This window comes from Schistocerca gregaria, chromosome 1 (genome assembly GCF_023897955.1).
Source record: "Schistocerca gregaria isolate iqSchGreg1 chromosome 1, iqSchGreg1.2, whole genome shotgun sequence".
NCBI lineage: Eukaryota > Metazoa > Arthropoda > Insecta > Orthoptera > Acrididae > Schistocerca > Schistocerca gregaria.
In genome coordinates, this window is record NC_064920.1 from 665,302,088 (window position 1) to 665,316,749 (window position 14,662).

Sequence of the window (14,662 nt, forward strand, 5' to 3'; positions counted from 1 at the left end):
AGTTTTGAGGCACCACATGCAACGAAAGTCACTTCCAAAGACGCTGAAGTACCTAAGATATATCTTGGTTACTTTAGTATCTTCGGAAATAATGCTTTTGTTTTAGTTATCCATCTGCAGCTGCCCACACTTTGTGAATACCGATAGCAGTGTGTCGACCCTAAAACTTAGAATGGTTTTCATTAAACCGATAATCAGAGGTCCTTATCTGGGAAATAACTTGAAGTTAGGGTAGGATATAGGAAATGTGGATACCAGTTTTTCGACTAATAATCCAGTCAAAGGTGTTGGGAAATTCGAAGGCTTTAAACATACCATGGACAGCCGCGTTCAGTTACGCGTTTATGCATGGAAGTGGCCCCTCTTTTCGAAGAAGTTTTTCACTGGAATAGGTACTGCCAACTGATTCTACAGAGGCTATCTAGATGCGGCAGCAGTATTCTTACTCTCTACACCACATCTGCAACGCTGACGAGACACTCGTCTTTTAGAACGTGTTGAGCAATGCGATAGTGGACTACAAATAAGAAAAAAATTTTAAAAAACGCAAACTAAAAAAAAACAACGAAAAACAGAATTACTGTAGTGACAGCGTTTACTGAAGCACAGAACTATACCCAAGGAAAATTTCCCGTAGGCTGGATGGCGAAAGAATTAATGATGAATTTGTATGCTGCTCGGTAAGATAGCTATGCTAATGTTGGATATCTTCAAAACGTCACCTCGTTTCTTAAGTAAATAACGAAGTTGCCATTCAATATAGACCTTGTTGTTCCACCTGGAGGTTTAACCTCATGACTGAAGGTGCGTCTTGTCGTCGTAAATAAAGCCGTTTGAAGAATATTTCCGAAAGCAGTATCGTTTAGCTTTTAGGAAGGGATCATGCACTCATTTCATTTGGGAAGACTAAAAAGCCACCAGTTAGCCTTATGTCTGAATGGACTTTCTCTTTATGGTGTACAGTACCACCAGATAATATCAGCAAAGAGTTCGAGAAATGCTGCGCGTCCAATGCCATGGAAAGCAGCTAGGGTGACGTACATCGGAAGGAAAGTCGCAGAAATACTGACAGTGGCGAAAAAGATACAGGTAGTTAATAGTGGCATCGGCGAAGATTGTAATTAACAATATCGTATTTCTGATTACATTACTACCTAAAGAAACGTGAAAAAAGAGTGACTGCAATATGAAATGTTTTTGTAAATGGGTAATGTGACAATTTTTCCCTATCCCATATTTCTCTCCAAATTATAGATACTGTTTATACTTGAGCGCGGCTTACAATCTGTCAAAAACGGCATAAGATAACGTATTTATATATTTCATCACATGATTCGAATCCTTTGGAATTTTTTGCATCACTTACATAAATAACATCAAACTACTGCATGTTTTCACAGTTCGGCCAACAGCTTCGGTTACTATGAAAGAGTACAATGTGAAGTACTTAGGTATTTACACAAAAGATTCAAAAAATGCCAATGAAAATGGATTAAGTGATGACGTATGGACATGTATGATACCATACAATGCGTCTGGTGTTTTTAAATTTTCAGCTGCTGAAACACGAATATTCTGCTGTGCTACACTTAAAAAAGACTAAAAGTCGAAATTACAATACTAGATTTCATAAGCTAATAAATTTTAACAGACATAGACAACAGTACATTTCTTCAATTATGGGTAGTATTCACTCCGATACAAAATTGACTCTCCCTACTGATCACCTTTCAAAATATACAACAATTACCGCTGAATAACTCAAGTGTTCAAGACCAAATGAAGAAGGAGATGAAATTTCCACAACACGAGGCTCTAGCAATTTTTTAAAGCCACCTCTTCCCACTTCTAAATAACTTAGTGGCTAGAAAACATGTAGAGTCCAGTGAAGAAGATAGAACAACATGGAGCGAAATTTACATCCATTCCTCAAGAGCCCACCTGGGTTTGAATCCACACATAGGCAGTTTCTGGACATCATGCAGTGACCGTACAGAGGGATAAGGGGCCTCTTAGGACAGAGGTCCGTCCGACCATTCAAATTTCGGTGGGTGGTTCCTCAGAAAGGCACACAGACTAATTCCGTTCTCATCACAGTCCTATACCTGCTAGCACTGCGTCTAAAATTACCGAGTCTTTGACAGGAAATTACACTTTATTAAAGATAGCTACTTAGGAATACTGAATTTTTAAATTAAATAAAATTGACAGTATCATGTCGAAAACATAAATCTTGATACAAGTACCTGAAGCAAAATTTTGAAGATCATAACTGAAATACAATAACCTGCCAGAGATATGGTATAATAACTATATATACCCGTTTAGGATGGCTCTTACACGTCGTTGGTTATCTGGTTCTGTGGAGTATGTTTCTGAGCGTAGCATTTCTCGATTGTATCGACTGGGAAGAATTCAACACGAAAAGAAAAAGGAAAAGGGGAAAAAAGAAAAAAAAGGAAAAGTCGTCGAGAACGGTAGGAGGCTATCGATTAGACTGTCACGCTAGCAACATTTATCACCTAACGTCGTAGCAACTGTTATCGATCTCGTCAATACATAAGCTGAACAACATGCGAGGGTGGCGTTAATTCACTTGAATGAGCATTGAATGCTAATCTGTTCTGGCAAATAGCTAAGATTATACCTACTTAACGGATGTGAGAAATTCATGGCTCTTCTTGAGTGCTCCGTGTACTGAGAGATCAACGTGTTTACGAACACAGATATTTTACCATCTATTATATGCAAGTACAGGTAGCCTAAAGGCTGGTACGTCTGCTAACACAAGCTGCAGTCACATTCATGTTCGGCGTCAACTTGCAAAAACCACTCACAGACGGCAAGTTGGAGCACTAATAGTGGAAGGGATGTAAAGCGAATCGGGGGTTAGAGGGGTGTGAGGGGTGGGCGGGGGTTGGGGGGTGGGGGGTGGTGTTGGGGGGGAGGGGTGGGGGGGACACGGGAAACAGTGGAGTCTTTTTGGTAATGCGGAAACGGAGTGATTTAACTGACATCCAAAAGGGCATGATCATTACATTTCGGGCAAAGAGTGGAAGCACTTCCAGAACGTTTAAGTTTGTAAAAGTTGGCATGACAACACAACTGTGATGCGCCACGGTCCATAGAGGTCAGAGGTGAACGACGGTTACGGATGTGTACGAGGAACTGACATGCAACTTTCGAGCACCCAGATGATCCAAGAGGCTACCAGCAGTAACGCCTCAATGACCGTTCAGCGAACGTTGCTTCCTGTGGACCTCCGCTACAATGCTGTTCATTGGTGACGAAGGCTGGAATTTGCACGTAGATACCATAACTCGATTTTTGCTGAGCGACTACAGGTGGAATTTTCACATTAATTACGTTTTATACTCCAGGGGACTTCATCTAGAATTTCGCGGGTGGCATCCGTGGGGCCCCGAGCTGAGTCTGACATTGCTTCCACTTACTTGTGTCAGACCCCTCCTGTTTTCTTTCCTGTCGGCCTCCCTTGGCCAGCTCTTGTTTTTCGACCCCAATGGTATTAGGTTTCGAGGCCTGAGGGTGTCTTTCAGTTTCCTATCTCTCTCACCCCAGTGCTGCGGGGTTTGATGCAAGACCCTAGCCCAAGGTTGTGGGTGAAGTCCCCAACGGCAGCTGTGGCGGAGGAGATCTCTGGTAGGGTGCATATGCTTGGGGCAACGGATCCGGAGTACCGTAGCCGATAGTAGGGTTCAACCTGAACTAGTCGGCAACTCCTGCAACCCACTCAACTCCACACGTAGTGACCTGTTGTTTGGATCGAGAGAAAGCTATGAACGCTGGGCAAATTCGTAGCTTTTAAATACGACCCAGGCGTTGCAGTGCCTGTGGAGAGGACACTCCGCCTGCGCCTGAATAACAACACGGGTATCTACTACAGAATCAAACATGTCTGTTGACAAGGAAATTGATGGTCGCATTGGAAGAGCTGCGACGACTTTTGGCAAACTCTCTACACGTGTTTGGAAAAACAACAAACTTTCTTTGACCACCAAAATTCTTGTATATCAAACTTGCGTCCTCAGCATCCTTTTGTAAGCATCGGAAACATGGACTACCTATGCGAAACAAGAACGTCGCCTTAATGCTTTCCACACGTGGAGCCTGAGAACCATCATCGGAGTAACGTGGAAGGACCGAGTGACCAACGAAGTAGTGCTATCTAAAACTAACTACAATAGTATTTCAGCTATCTTGAAGCAGAGACGGCTCCGCTGGCTGGAATACGTCCACCGTATGGATCCTGACAGATTACCACGTGAGGTGATGCTTGGAGAGATCTCTATAGCCTAAAGATCTCTAGGACTTCCTGTATTGAGGTTCAAGGACTCCTGTAAACGAGATATGGAGAGCTTTGAAATGGACACAAATAGATGGGTGGCACGGGCTAGCATGACACCAGAGTGGCGTGATGATGTATCATCTGGAATGTCGAAGCATGATGAAGTCTTGTTAGATGGATTAAAGCAGAAAAAGCTCCAGCCTCAGTAGCCAGATACACTTGTGACAATTGCGGGAAGAGATGCCGTGCTGCCATTGGATTGACCATTCATGTGAAAGAATGCAACCCATAATACACACAGACACTGCAACAATCATCTACCAAGATGTCGTGGCCAATATATACTCCAGCTGGCTGACAGATGTTGGTGTGTCTGGCAACAATCGTAGCAAGGCTCAATGCTGGAGAAGGGATCGTTATACTATGGGGAATTTCCGTGGCAGTCCTTGGTGATCTCATCATTCTCGATCCACAATGGATCAACGCAAGTATGTAGGCCTATCTATCCTTGGAGACCATGTCAAACTCTCATGCAGCGTTTTGCTTTGGGTCGATGGCACCTACCAGCAGGACAATGCCACGTGTCACACAGCTATCAGTGTACGTGCATAGTTAGAAGAACACAAGGATGAGTCTATCGTGCTCTCCCACTCACCAAACTCCCCGTATTTAAACCCAATCAAGAATCTATGGGAGTACCTGAGTCGGGCCTTTTGTGCCACGGATCCTACCGCGGCTGGCCTCAGCACTTTTGTCAGTATGGCTCCGCATTCCTCTCCGTACTTTCCAAACACTCTTTTCCTGCACGTTCGCGCTGTGAAAGATGGTTATTCAGGCTTTTTGGTAGGTGGTCACATTAATGTCCCTGGACCGCGTAATATCTCAGTGGAGATATTACCTTTAGCGTCTAGCGGCACGAAATTAATGTGGACGAATGTAATCTATGAGACTGAGACACTGCGGAAAAATTCTGCTATAAGCGCCGTGGATATTTGAAGACGTCGGCCGGCCGCTGTGGCCGAGCGATTCTAGGCGCTCCAGTCTGGAACCGCGCGATCGCTACGGTCGCAGGTTCGAATCCTGCCTCGGGAGTGGATGTGTGTGATGTCCTTAGGTTAGTTAGGTTTAAGTAGTTCTAAGTTCTGGGGGACTGATGACCTCAGAAGTTAAGTCCCATAGTGCTCAGAGTCATTTGTGGAGACGTCGGGTCTTACCGCCTGTACACAGCACCTTTTGAAATGGCAGCGACGGCCTTTGCTTCAGTTCTTTCCGACTCATTGATGGCCCAGTGCCGGGACAGTCGTAACAAAAATCACAGCTTATCTTCCTCTCCACTGGTAAGCCGTATCTAATATTTAGATATCGGCTTCGACTTCGAAAATACTTCAGCATAGTGTTATTGCAATTTACATGGAAAATTCGTAACTGGAATAAGAAACCAATTTGATATGACGACATGTGGCAGATTCTGTCTTCAGTCCAAGGTCTAACGAATTAGTAGTACCAGACTGTTCTGTTTATGGCGGATAGTTTGAGTACATTCCACCACTTTTTGACAGTAAGCTTCTGAGGTAGTACCCAAAATTTACAGAGGTCGATATTTACGTAGAACAAGACTACATATATAGGCGGTGAATGCAATTTTATTAATCGAAGAGGAAATATAAGGAAACGAATATAGCGTAAAAAAATAAAAATATATGAAGAGATCCAGCCCTGTATTTAAAAACTAATAAAAGAACAGAAGCGCGATAAGTCACACAAATCTGAGGGCTGTAAATTCAACTAAATACATAGGGATTACAATTACAAATAACCTAAATTGGAACGATCACTTAGATAATATTGTGGGTAGAGCAAACCAAAGATTGCGATTCATTGGCAGAACACTTAGAAGGTGCAACAGAGGTCTATCAAAGAGGCTGCTTACACTACGCTTGTCCGCCCAATTCTGCTTTGCGGTGTGGGATCCGCATCAGGTGGGACTGACGGATGACAACGAAAAAGGACAAATAAGGGCAGCTCGTTTTGTATTATCGTGAAAAAAGAGAGATAGTGTCACATACATGACACGTGAATTGGAGTGGCAATCATTAAAACAAAGGCGTTTTTCGTTGCGACGGGATCTTCTCATGAAATTTCAGTTACCAGTTTTCTCCTCCGATTGCGAAAACATTCTGTTGGCACTCACCTACACAAGGAGAAATGATCATCACGATAAAATAAGAGAAATCAGGACTCGCACGGAAAAAACTTAAGTGCTCGTTTTTCCCGCGTGCCGTTCGAGAGTGGAACGGTAGAGAGACAGCATGAAGGTGGTTCACTGAACCTCTGCCAGGCACTTTACTGTGAATAGCAGAGTAATCACGTAGATGTAGACGTGAATATTGTAGGTTGCATTGCAATTCAGTACCATTTACATAACCCGTCGCGAATGCCACACTTTTCATGTGGCCCCGTAATGAATGTGCAAATATCTTTGACACCTTACTTTCGATCCACCGTTGCTAATTCCGTTTCGGCAAAAATCTGTATGATTTCGTTTTATCTCTCCTATGTCTGCTAACACGATTTGTCGACCTGTCTTCCAGGAACAAGTCATTCGTTCTTGTAGCAAAGTAGTCATCTTACAACAATAGAAGCAACTTCTCGTGTGTGAACATTAGACAGTTCCAGCTAACAACAGAGGGCGTAAAAAATTGATTGTTGTCAGTATTGAAGCATAAAACCCACTGAAATTGGTTTCTTTTTTATGCAGCATGAGGATTTTCTGCCCGTAAGGATAAAGTTGTGCGTATTGGAAAAGTCTTAATGTGTACAGTTGAATTAGCAATGAAGAACACGTTTACCAAACTTCCAAGACCCCCCTTCCGTCATTAACACTCAAAACTTTCTACGGGTTCTTTGTCAAACATGCCTCCTTTTAGCACTGCTGCTCAGTGTAATGTCTGCATCTTAACCACTTTTACGTTAATATGTTTCGTTTTGTCACCTCACGTCTTCTTGTTCGTGGTGTGCACAAAGGTAATGACCGGATGTTAAATGCAAAACCTTGCACAACATTTAGATTTTTTTCAGTGTGAAAAAGGACATTAATGTCCACAGATGTTGTAACGGCGTATTGTGTGTTATTAAGTTAATAAAAGAAGAGAAGCGCTGACCACTGTATGTAGCCACACGGCAGATTCACACAAATAAAATATTCTGTCAGGTTCTATCTAATGCACTAGGCAGAGTGCTAAAATATTTTTGTGGGCTTTCGCGACCTAACGTTTCGTCATCAAAGCCTTTAACGACTCGTAAAGCAGTTACAATCTCAAGTAAGTTCAGCGTGCCGAACTGTTGACACACATCCAGACAACGGTCGGTGTGTGATTTTATGAGGCTGCTTTCTGTGTCGTTATACCCTCTGACGATGACTCCAGCATTGTGAGATGAAATGTTAGGTCGTGAAAGCCCACATAAATATTTTAGCACTTCTTCGCTGTCTGCAGTTATGAAGTAGTTACTGACTTGCCGGTTAATCATATGGCTAGAATGTTCGCAGCGACTACAGTGTTTACGTGGGAAAACAAACTCTAAGATGCAAAAGGTTACAAGATTTTTTTTCAGACTGTCTAGCATTGCGGTAGACTGGACGCAGTTTCGTTTATTTGAACTAGGAAGGATTTGAGAGCAACCCTAGAGGGAACTAAGTGGTAGCACCAGCGTGTACTCCCACGAGACGAACGATAATTGGCGTGCACTCAGAGCCATTACTTGAGAGTTATGACGCACTCTCGGGGAGTAAGCAGCGACGGACCAGGGAACAACGTCCAGCCGCCGGGAGTGTGCCTAATACCTCGCTCCTAATTAATAAGATGCCACTTCGTAGTGCATTATAAACGAATTTATTCGTTTGTAAACTCATTCGTTGTTTTAAATAATTTATAAAATGATTTTACTGCTTCAGTCACTTTTTACTAAAATTTATCAACATGTGTTTCGAGAGCATGCACCCATCATCAGCTGCTTTACGCTGAAGCGTATATTAATCAGTGTTCCATGCCTCAACGTGTAAAAACGAGACCCTTATAGGATCTCTTCGCTGTCCATCTTTCTGTCTGTCTGTCTGTCCGACTGTTATGAATCCTTTTCCACGAGCAACGGGTAGAGGTATCAAGCTCAAATTTATGTATTATACTAAGGTCTATGGTCCCTTGAAGCTGTAAAGGTTTCAAGCATCTAATTAACTTGTATCAAAAGATACGACTGAGGAACTATTGTAGATATTTTGACACTGCCTTGGAATTCCCGGGACAAATATCTTGCTAGTATCGATATTGGTAACATACAAAAATCTTTGAGATTCTCGGTTCCCAGGATGTATGAACTGTATACACACATAATTAAGTTTGTACGGAACCAGCAGTGCGATTTCTTGCACTTGGCCAGCTTTTTACTTTGTTTAAAAACTACGGATTTTTTGGAGAGTGATATGGTTTATTTGCTGGATGTGCCAGTGTGGTTATGTAACAAAGTTTATCCCCGTACATAACCTCACTGACACACTCAACAAACAGAGCTTGTCAAACTCCAAAAGAATCTATAATTAAAATTAACGTATATTTAACTGAAACGTACCTGATGATCCCAGCACGCTGGCGCAAAAGTACCTGATGATACCGAAACGCGTCGTGCTAATAAATATCAATAAAAAGTCCCTGAAGCAGTAAAAATATTTTATTAATACATTTCACTGACTTCAACAAGTTCCACAAAACATGGATGAATCTAAATTTTAAATACTAATTTTTGTGTTGCTTGGTGGCTTCTTCGCTTTCAATAATTTTCATCCATTATTTCCTCATTCTGTCGCAGAGGAAACTCAGTTCCTACTCGCAGGAATAGCACAATAAAATAAAATTTGGCCTAACTTTTTATGTCTCTCTGAAAATAGTCTTAGGTCACGTGACTTACCTGCTGAAGTCGTTCCATAACGAACGATCACAAATAATTTATTAGAGATTAAGATTCATGAGTTGTGTAAATCTTAAGTGACAATAATTCGGTGTAAAGCATACATAAAACCTTTACTGCATTCACACTGGAGGAAAACCCCTAAAGGGAGAACCAACTGATAGGTAATGAACTCTCAAGAAGAGGTATCATAATACATGTTACTCCCAACACATTTCACTTCGTGGTACCGAGAGATGCTTTAAACCTTAACATGTTGCTAACATGGCAATGAATACTTGCGGCTGCTCGCTTCTGATGAACACACCTGGTCAAAATAAATGGTGTAATACGTGACCCGTGTCTGTTCTTCTGCCAATATTATTCGTATAACGATGAATTTTCTGCCCTCAAAGTACTGAAAAATGGGCATTCCTATGCGTTAAAAGAACTGTTGGCAGTCCTGTACTGCGAAACCTAAGGCTCAGCAAAGTTCCCGCATGATTTCCGTGAATGATTTCCAAACTAGGTGTTAAAAAATCCCTGCGAAATAAATTAATGAAAGTGAATGTTTTGTAAATGCCCTTATGGTGGCCTTTTTAATGTAAAACTATGACACTTTTGGCCTTGTGTCCGTTATCAAGTGAAAATATCTTTTAGCTCTTTTCGATGCCAGTTTGATTTCAGTGTTGACGCAGTTAGGAGTTATGTTATTGGCTCTACATTATTAAATTTTATACACTTGGTTTTCGTCAGCAGTATTACCTTCACCCAGTGCTATTGCAGACATAAAAGGTTTTGGTGAAGTACCAGTGAACGAATATCAAGTAATTGAAAACAACAGAGTGTATAAAATTTGATAAACGAAGAATAGCCAGCATATCAGTGTTAAAATCAAAACGACATCGACGAATTCGAAACGAGCTGTAAAGCTACACTGCTGAAATTGGAATAGTGGGCTCTACAAATAAATAATTTTACACTCAAAAGGCTACCATTACGTTATTTACAAAAACGCCAGCTATGAGAAGTTGACAAGTGAATAACCTGGAACAGGTTCTTTCCACATAATTGTAAAGATAGGTGACTAACTTTCTACACTATTTCTGGTGAGCGTTTGAATATTAAAAGCATTGTTTCCACTGTTTTAGTGAGCTAAAGGTTTTGGGAACTGATGATCAGAAAGCTCGTATATTCACTGTGGTATCATTGAAGCTATTATGAAGAATCGAAGCATGAACAAAGGGCGACGACGTCACAGGGTTATTCGGTAAGCGTGATAGCGTTACGGAGATGTTTAGCAAACTCAAGTGGTAGACTCTGCAAGAGAGGCGCTCTGCATAGCGATGTAGCTTGCTGTCCGGGTTTCAAGACGATGCGTTTCTGGATGAGGTATCCAATATATTGCTTCCCCCTACTTATACCTCCCGAAGAGATAACGAATGTAAAATTAGAGAGATTCGAGCGCGCACGGAGACTTCCCGGCAGTCGTTCTTACTGCGAACCATACGCGACTGGAACAGGAAAGGGAGGTAATGACAGTGGCACGTAAAGTGCCCTCCGCCACACACCGTTGGATGGCTTGCGGAGTATAAATGTAGATGTAGATGTAAACATAGAGTTATCAGGAGAATATCGTGTAATTGTCAAACTTAAAATAACAGGTTGCAGATGTATTTCCAAAAGGATTTGCCCCGTAACTCGTAAGCATTTGAAGAATGTCGTGATTTACCGCCAAGACACGATCATAACAGTTTTTCACTGATCAACCAGTTTCGGTCCACGGACCATCAGCAGATTTATAGAAGCATTTACGTCCTACTGGGCGATATAAAGTCAATGGTATCATAACTGAATACGTGTATTTGTCACAGTTGTAACGTAGTGATATAAATAACATCGTCAATCAAAAAATGAGCCCGGCAGTAGACTCATTCATACAAAATCAATGGTGACTGTTGATATAGCGTGAATGAGTGTTCTGTCGGGCACATTTCTTGATTGGCGATGTAAGTTATGTCACTACGGTACAACAGTGACGAATTAATGGATTTTATTATGACGCCTCTGGATTTATATTGCCTATTATGATGTTGTAAATAGTTTTATAAACCTGAAGATGGCCCGTGGACCGAAACTGGTGGTTCAATAAAGAAATTTTATAAGTAGCTCTTTTTATAAGCAGCTCTTGGCGTTAAGTCGTGACGTTCTTCAAAGTTTGCAGATTATTGATGCCGTGTTATGGTAAGATATTATGCCGACACCGAGATAGTGGGTCAGCGCTTTGCAGTATGTCAATAGCAACATTTTCTGCACCTAAACGTTGCGCAGTACAGAACATAGTTTTTCCTCTAGTGCTTCCTACTTATCACTGGATTGTACAAAGAATATTCAATCAGCGACGTATAATACCAAATGTAGTCTTCAATCTTACGTTTGTAATGAACAAAATAGGCTGCTCTGTTTGCAGCGCAACTTCGGGCAGTAGTTTTCTCGCCATATGTGTGCTACGTCGATCCCGAACATTCGAGTGCAGACAGTAATTGCTTATCACAAGTAATGAGCTTCCAGTGGAGCGCAGTCCCCAGTCTGCTCAGCCGCAGGTGGGCTGTATCCCGGCTGGCGCGCTGTCGTGTGGGGAGGAGGCTAGCATGGGCTCCGCTCTCGCTAGCCGCGTGCGGTCCCTCCGGACAATCGAATTGTGCGCCACGCATTACGCTGCCGTTCCCAGCGGGCGGCAGAGTTTGTGCCGACAGTACTAATCGTTCTCGAACGCAATTCTCTCTGTGCGTGCTAGCGCCGACCCAACTTGTGATTATTTCCTGTCGAGAACGGAAAAGCCGAGGCAACTGGTGACCGCCAATTACATGCTGTGCACCTAAAAAATAAAACACATGAAAAAATTCATTTGCCAATTTCACCCTTATATTCCCAGTTAATTTCCACCATAATATGTTTCAGTGTTGATGTGAAACTCAATGTTCTCCACATGCATTAGCTTTACCATTAAAGTTCTACCTCCTCACAGCGGAGAACGTATCTCTGATTTTCAAGTTATTTTTATAAGTCAGGATTTTTGTTAGACCACAAATCAGCATTCTCAGTTCGTACATACCAGACTAAAGGTAAAATAAACAACATATAAGGCTAGAGCGACGTAGATGACAAGAAAGTTTTTCTATCAGTAGCTTTCATGCGATGTGTGATTTGGTCATAAAAGTGCAGTGCGTACAGTACTGCACAATTTTTATTGGAGATGATCGTTCTTGCTCTCTAGTAGCGCATGCTCCTACCGCAGTACGGGAAGCTTCAGAGCAGCAAATTATATACCTGAGGTGCTGTGTTTTAACAAATGCGTCACCGTGGCATTTGGACTGAAATAAAGGTGACACAATATACATATGGCATTCAAATATCGTCGCAAAGAGCAGCTGACCCCACACATGGTTAATGTAATGTGATATGCGAGTGACAGCTTGGGTACTTACGCGAGACAGAATAGTGTGTGTTGTGTGTGTGTGTGTGTGTGTGTGTGTGTGAGAGAGAGAGAGAGAGAGAGAGAGAGAGAGAGAGAGAGAGAGAGAGAGAGAGAGAGGGAGGGAGAGAGGGAGAGAAACTGCGCAATCTCGCAATAAATGCTATCACACAGAGGATTTATTTCATTTAAACAGCACTCTGAATAGGAGGCGACCTGCAAACTGCAGTATTTGAAGAATCGTTTCAGATCCAAGATCGTTTCTAAGTATTTGCTTTGAAATTATGACCGATTTTTACAGAACTTTACTGTCACCTTCGGATCTCGTCTTTCAAATAATAATTCTGAAAGATGTGATCCGTAGAGGAGAGAAGTACTCTTGAAATCGGTGTTCATATCAAAATAAATATTTAAATGCTATTCTGGCTCTGATGTATTTCTTCATACATTAGACAACTTTTCACTCAAGTAAATTCCAGTTTTCATGAAGAGATGGAAGGTCACACAACAACTGGTGTAGCAGAGCTACTGCCATGTCCGCCCAAGCACGCCCCCAACTCCTTTCTCTGGCGCAACAATATGGAATTAACAACACTGCGTTTGCATAGTTTGTAGGTATTCTACAAATGTTGTACTTGATTGATGACAAGAACAAGGCAGTGTCACAAAGCGCTCACATTTCACTACCGAAATAAGGGATTTAGCGATTAACAGTCTGCCGCTCTATACCTAAATCGTATCTAAAGTTTCTTCTCCTCAGGACGCCAGCTGCAGGTAGGCGTCACTCGAACCACGTTGTTGTACTGCTGTCACCGAAGAGGGATGGAAGCGGCAGAGGGGCTGCGGTACTCACGTATCTGGTGGGCGGCAGCCTGTTCCGGGTGTGCACCATGGCGGTGGCCGGGCTGCGCCTAGCTGCTCTGCGATGCACGCACTCCCAGCTGTGACCACCACGACGTCCGCCGGCGCCGCGCGTCACACGCACACTGTCTGCGCTCAACAGCCGCGCCGCCCAGCGCCTCGCGCCGCCTCGATACTCGCGCCCGCGTCGATACTATCGCTACCCGCGCACGACCTCTCGACCCTGCGCACGATGGCTGGGTAACATCGGCCGCTGGCCGTCACTACGGCATTAGCTGGCCGCGCGGAGACATGTTCCCAAACTTATCGTTCTGTAGTGTTAATAAATGTGAACTGAGTGGATTATCTGGCCAGAGGACTTCGTTCCACTCCATATTAGACCGTCTGAATACGACGACTGTTGATAAAAACAACCTCTTTTAATGATTTTTTTATTCGACTTACAGGTGTTCAGTCCTGGACTTTTTAAAGTACTTTCCTACTTTTATCATATGATGTCCTCACTTCGCTATGCTGTCCTGGAAAGCTTCTTTAAGAATATCTTTCAGTGCAAGTGACAAGAGTATCTTCTCATTGATATCTAATCGGCATCCTTTCATCACTGCTTTTAATTTTGGAAACTAGAAGACTTCACTTGGATCAACATGTGGACAGTAGGGTGACTGAGAGAGAACAGTCATCTATTCATACAACCTACGGGAATGCAGCTGGGTGACATCTTCGACAGCCTCCGAGCTTTAGACAGGTGCAGATCCCGTCAGTTCCAAGGCACAAATGGTATCAGACAGCACTGTCAAAGGAAATTTTAATCCTCGGTAGAGGCATCTACTCCGACTACCAACCACTATCTTCTGTACTGATAACAAAACTGAAAAACCGGCCGTGTTTGCTTTTTCTTTTAACCGTGCTCATCTCCAAAATTACTGGACGAATTTTCACAGGTAACTTTACCATAACTTCAGGCAACGTATAGGCTTTTGGCTACCTTTTGTAAGAAATCAAATCACGTTAAAAGAGAAAAAAGAGAAAATTAATCGTGACTTAAAATTTTATGTAAAACGGTCGTGGTTGTCTGTTTGAAC

General features: G+C 42.5%; 1 protein-coding gene across 1 annotated transcript in view; it reads right to left on the minus strand.

Annotated features, from left to right (window-relative positions):
• Positions 1–13,705, minus strand: part of LOC126362173 (gamma-1-syntrophin) — an 809,668-nt gene extending 795,963 nt beyond the window's left edge. The window contains exon 1 of the mRNA XM_050007857.1: positions 13,573–13,705. Within this exon, the coding sequence (XP_049863814.1) occupies positions 13,573–13,611 (39 nt within the window). The 5' untranslated portion in view covers positions 13,612–13,705. The remainder of the gene's footprint in view (positions 1–13,572) is intronic.
• Positions 13,706–14,662: the final 957 nt, after the last annotated feature.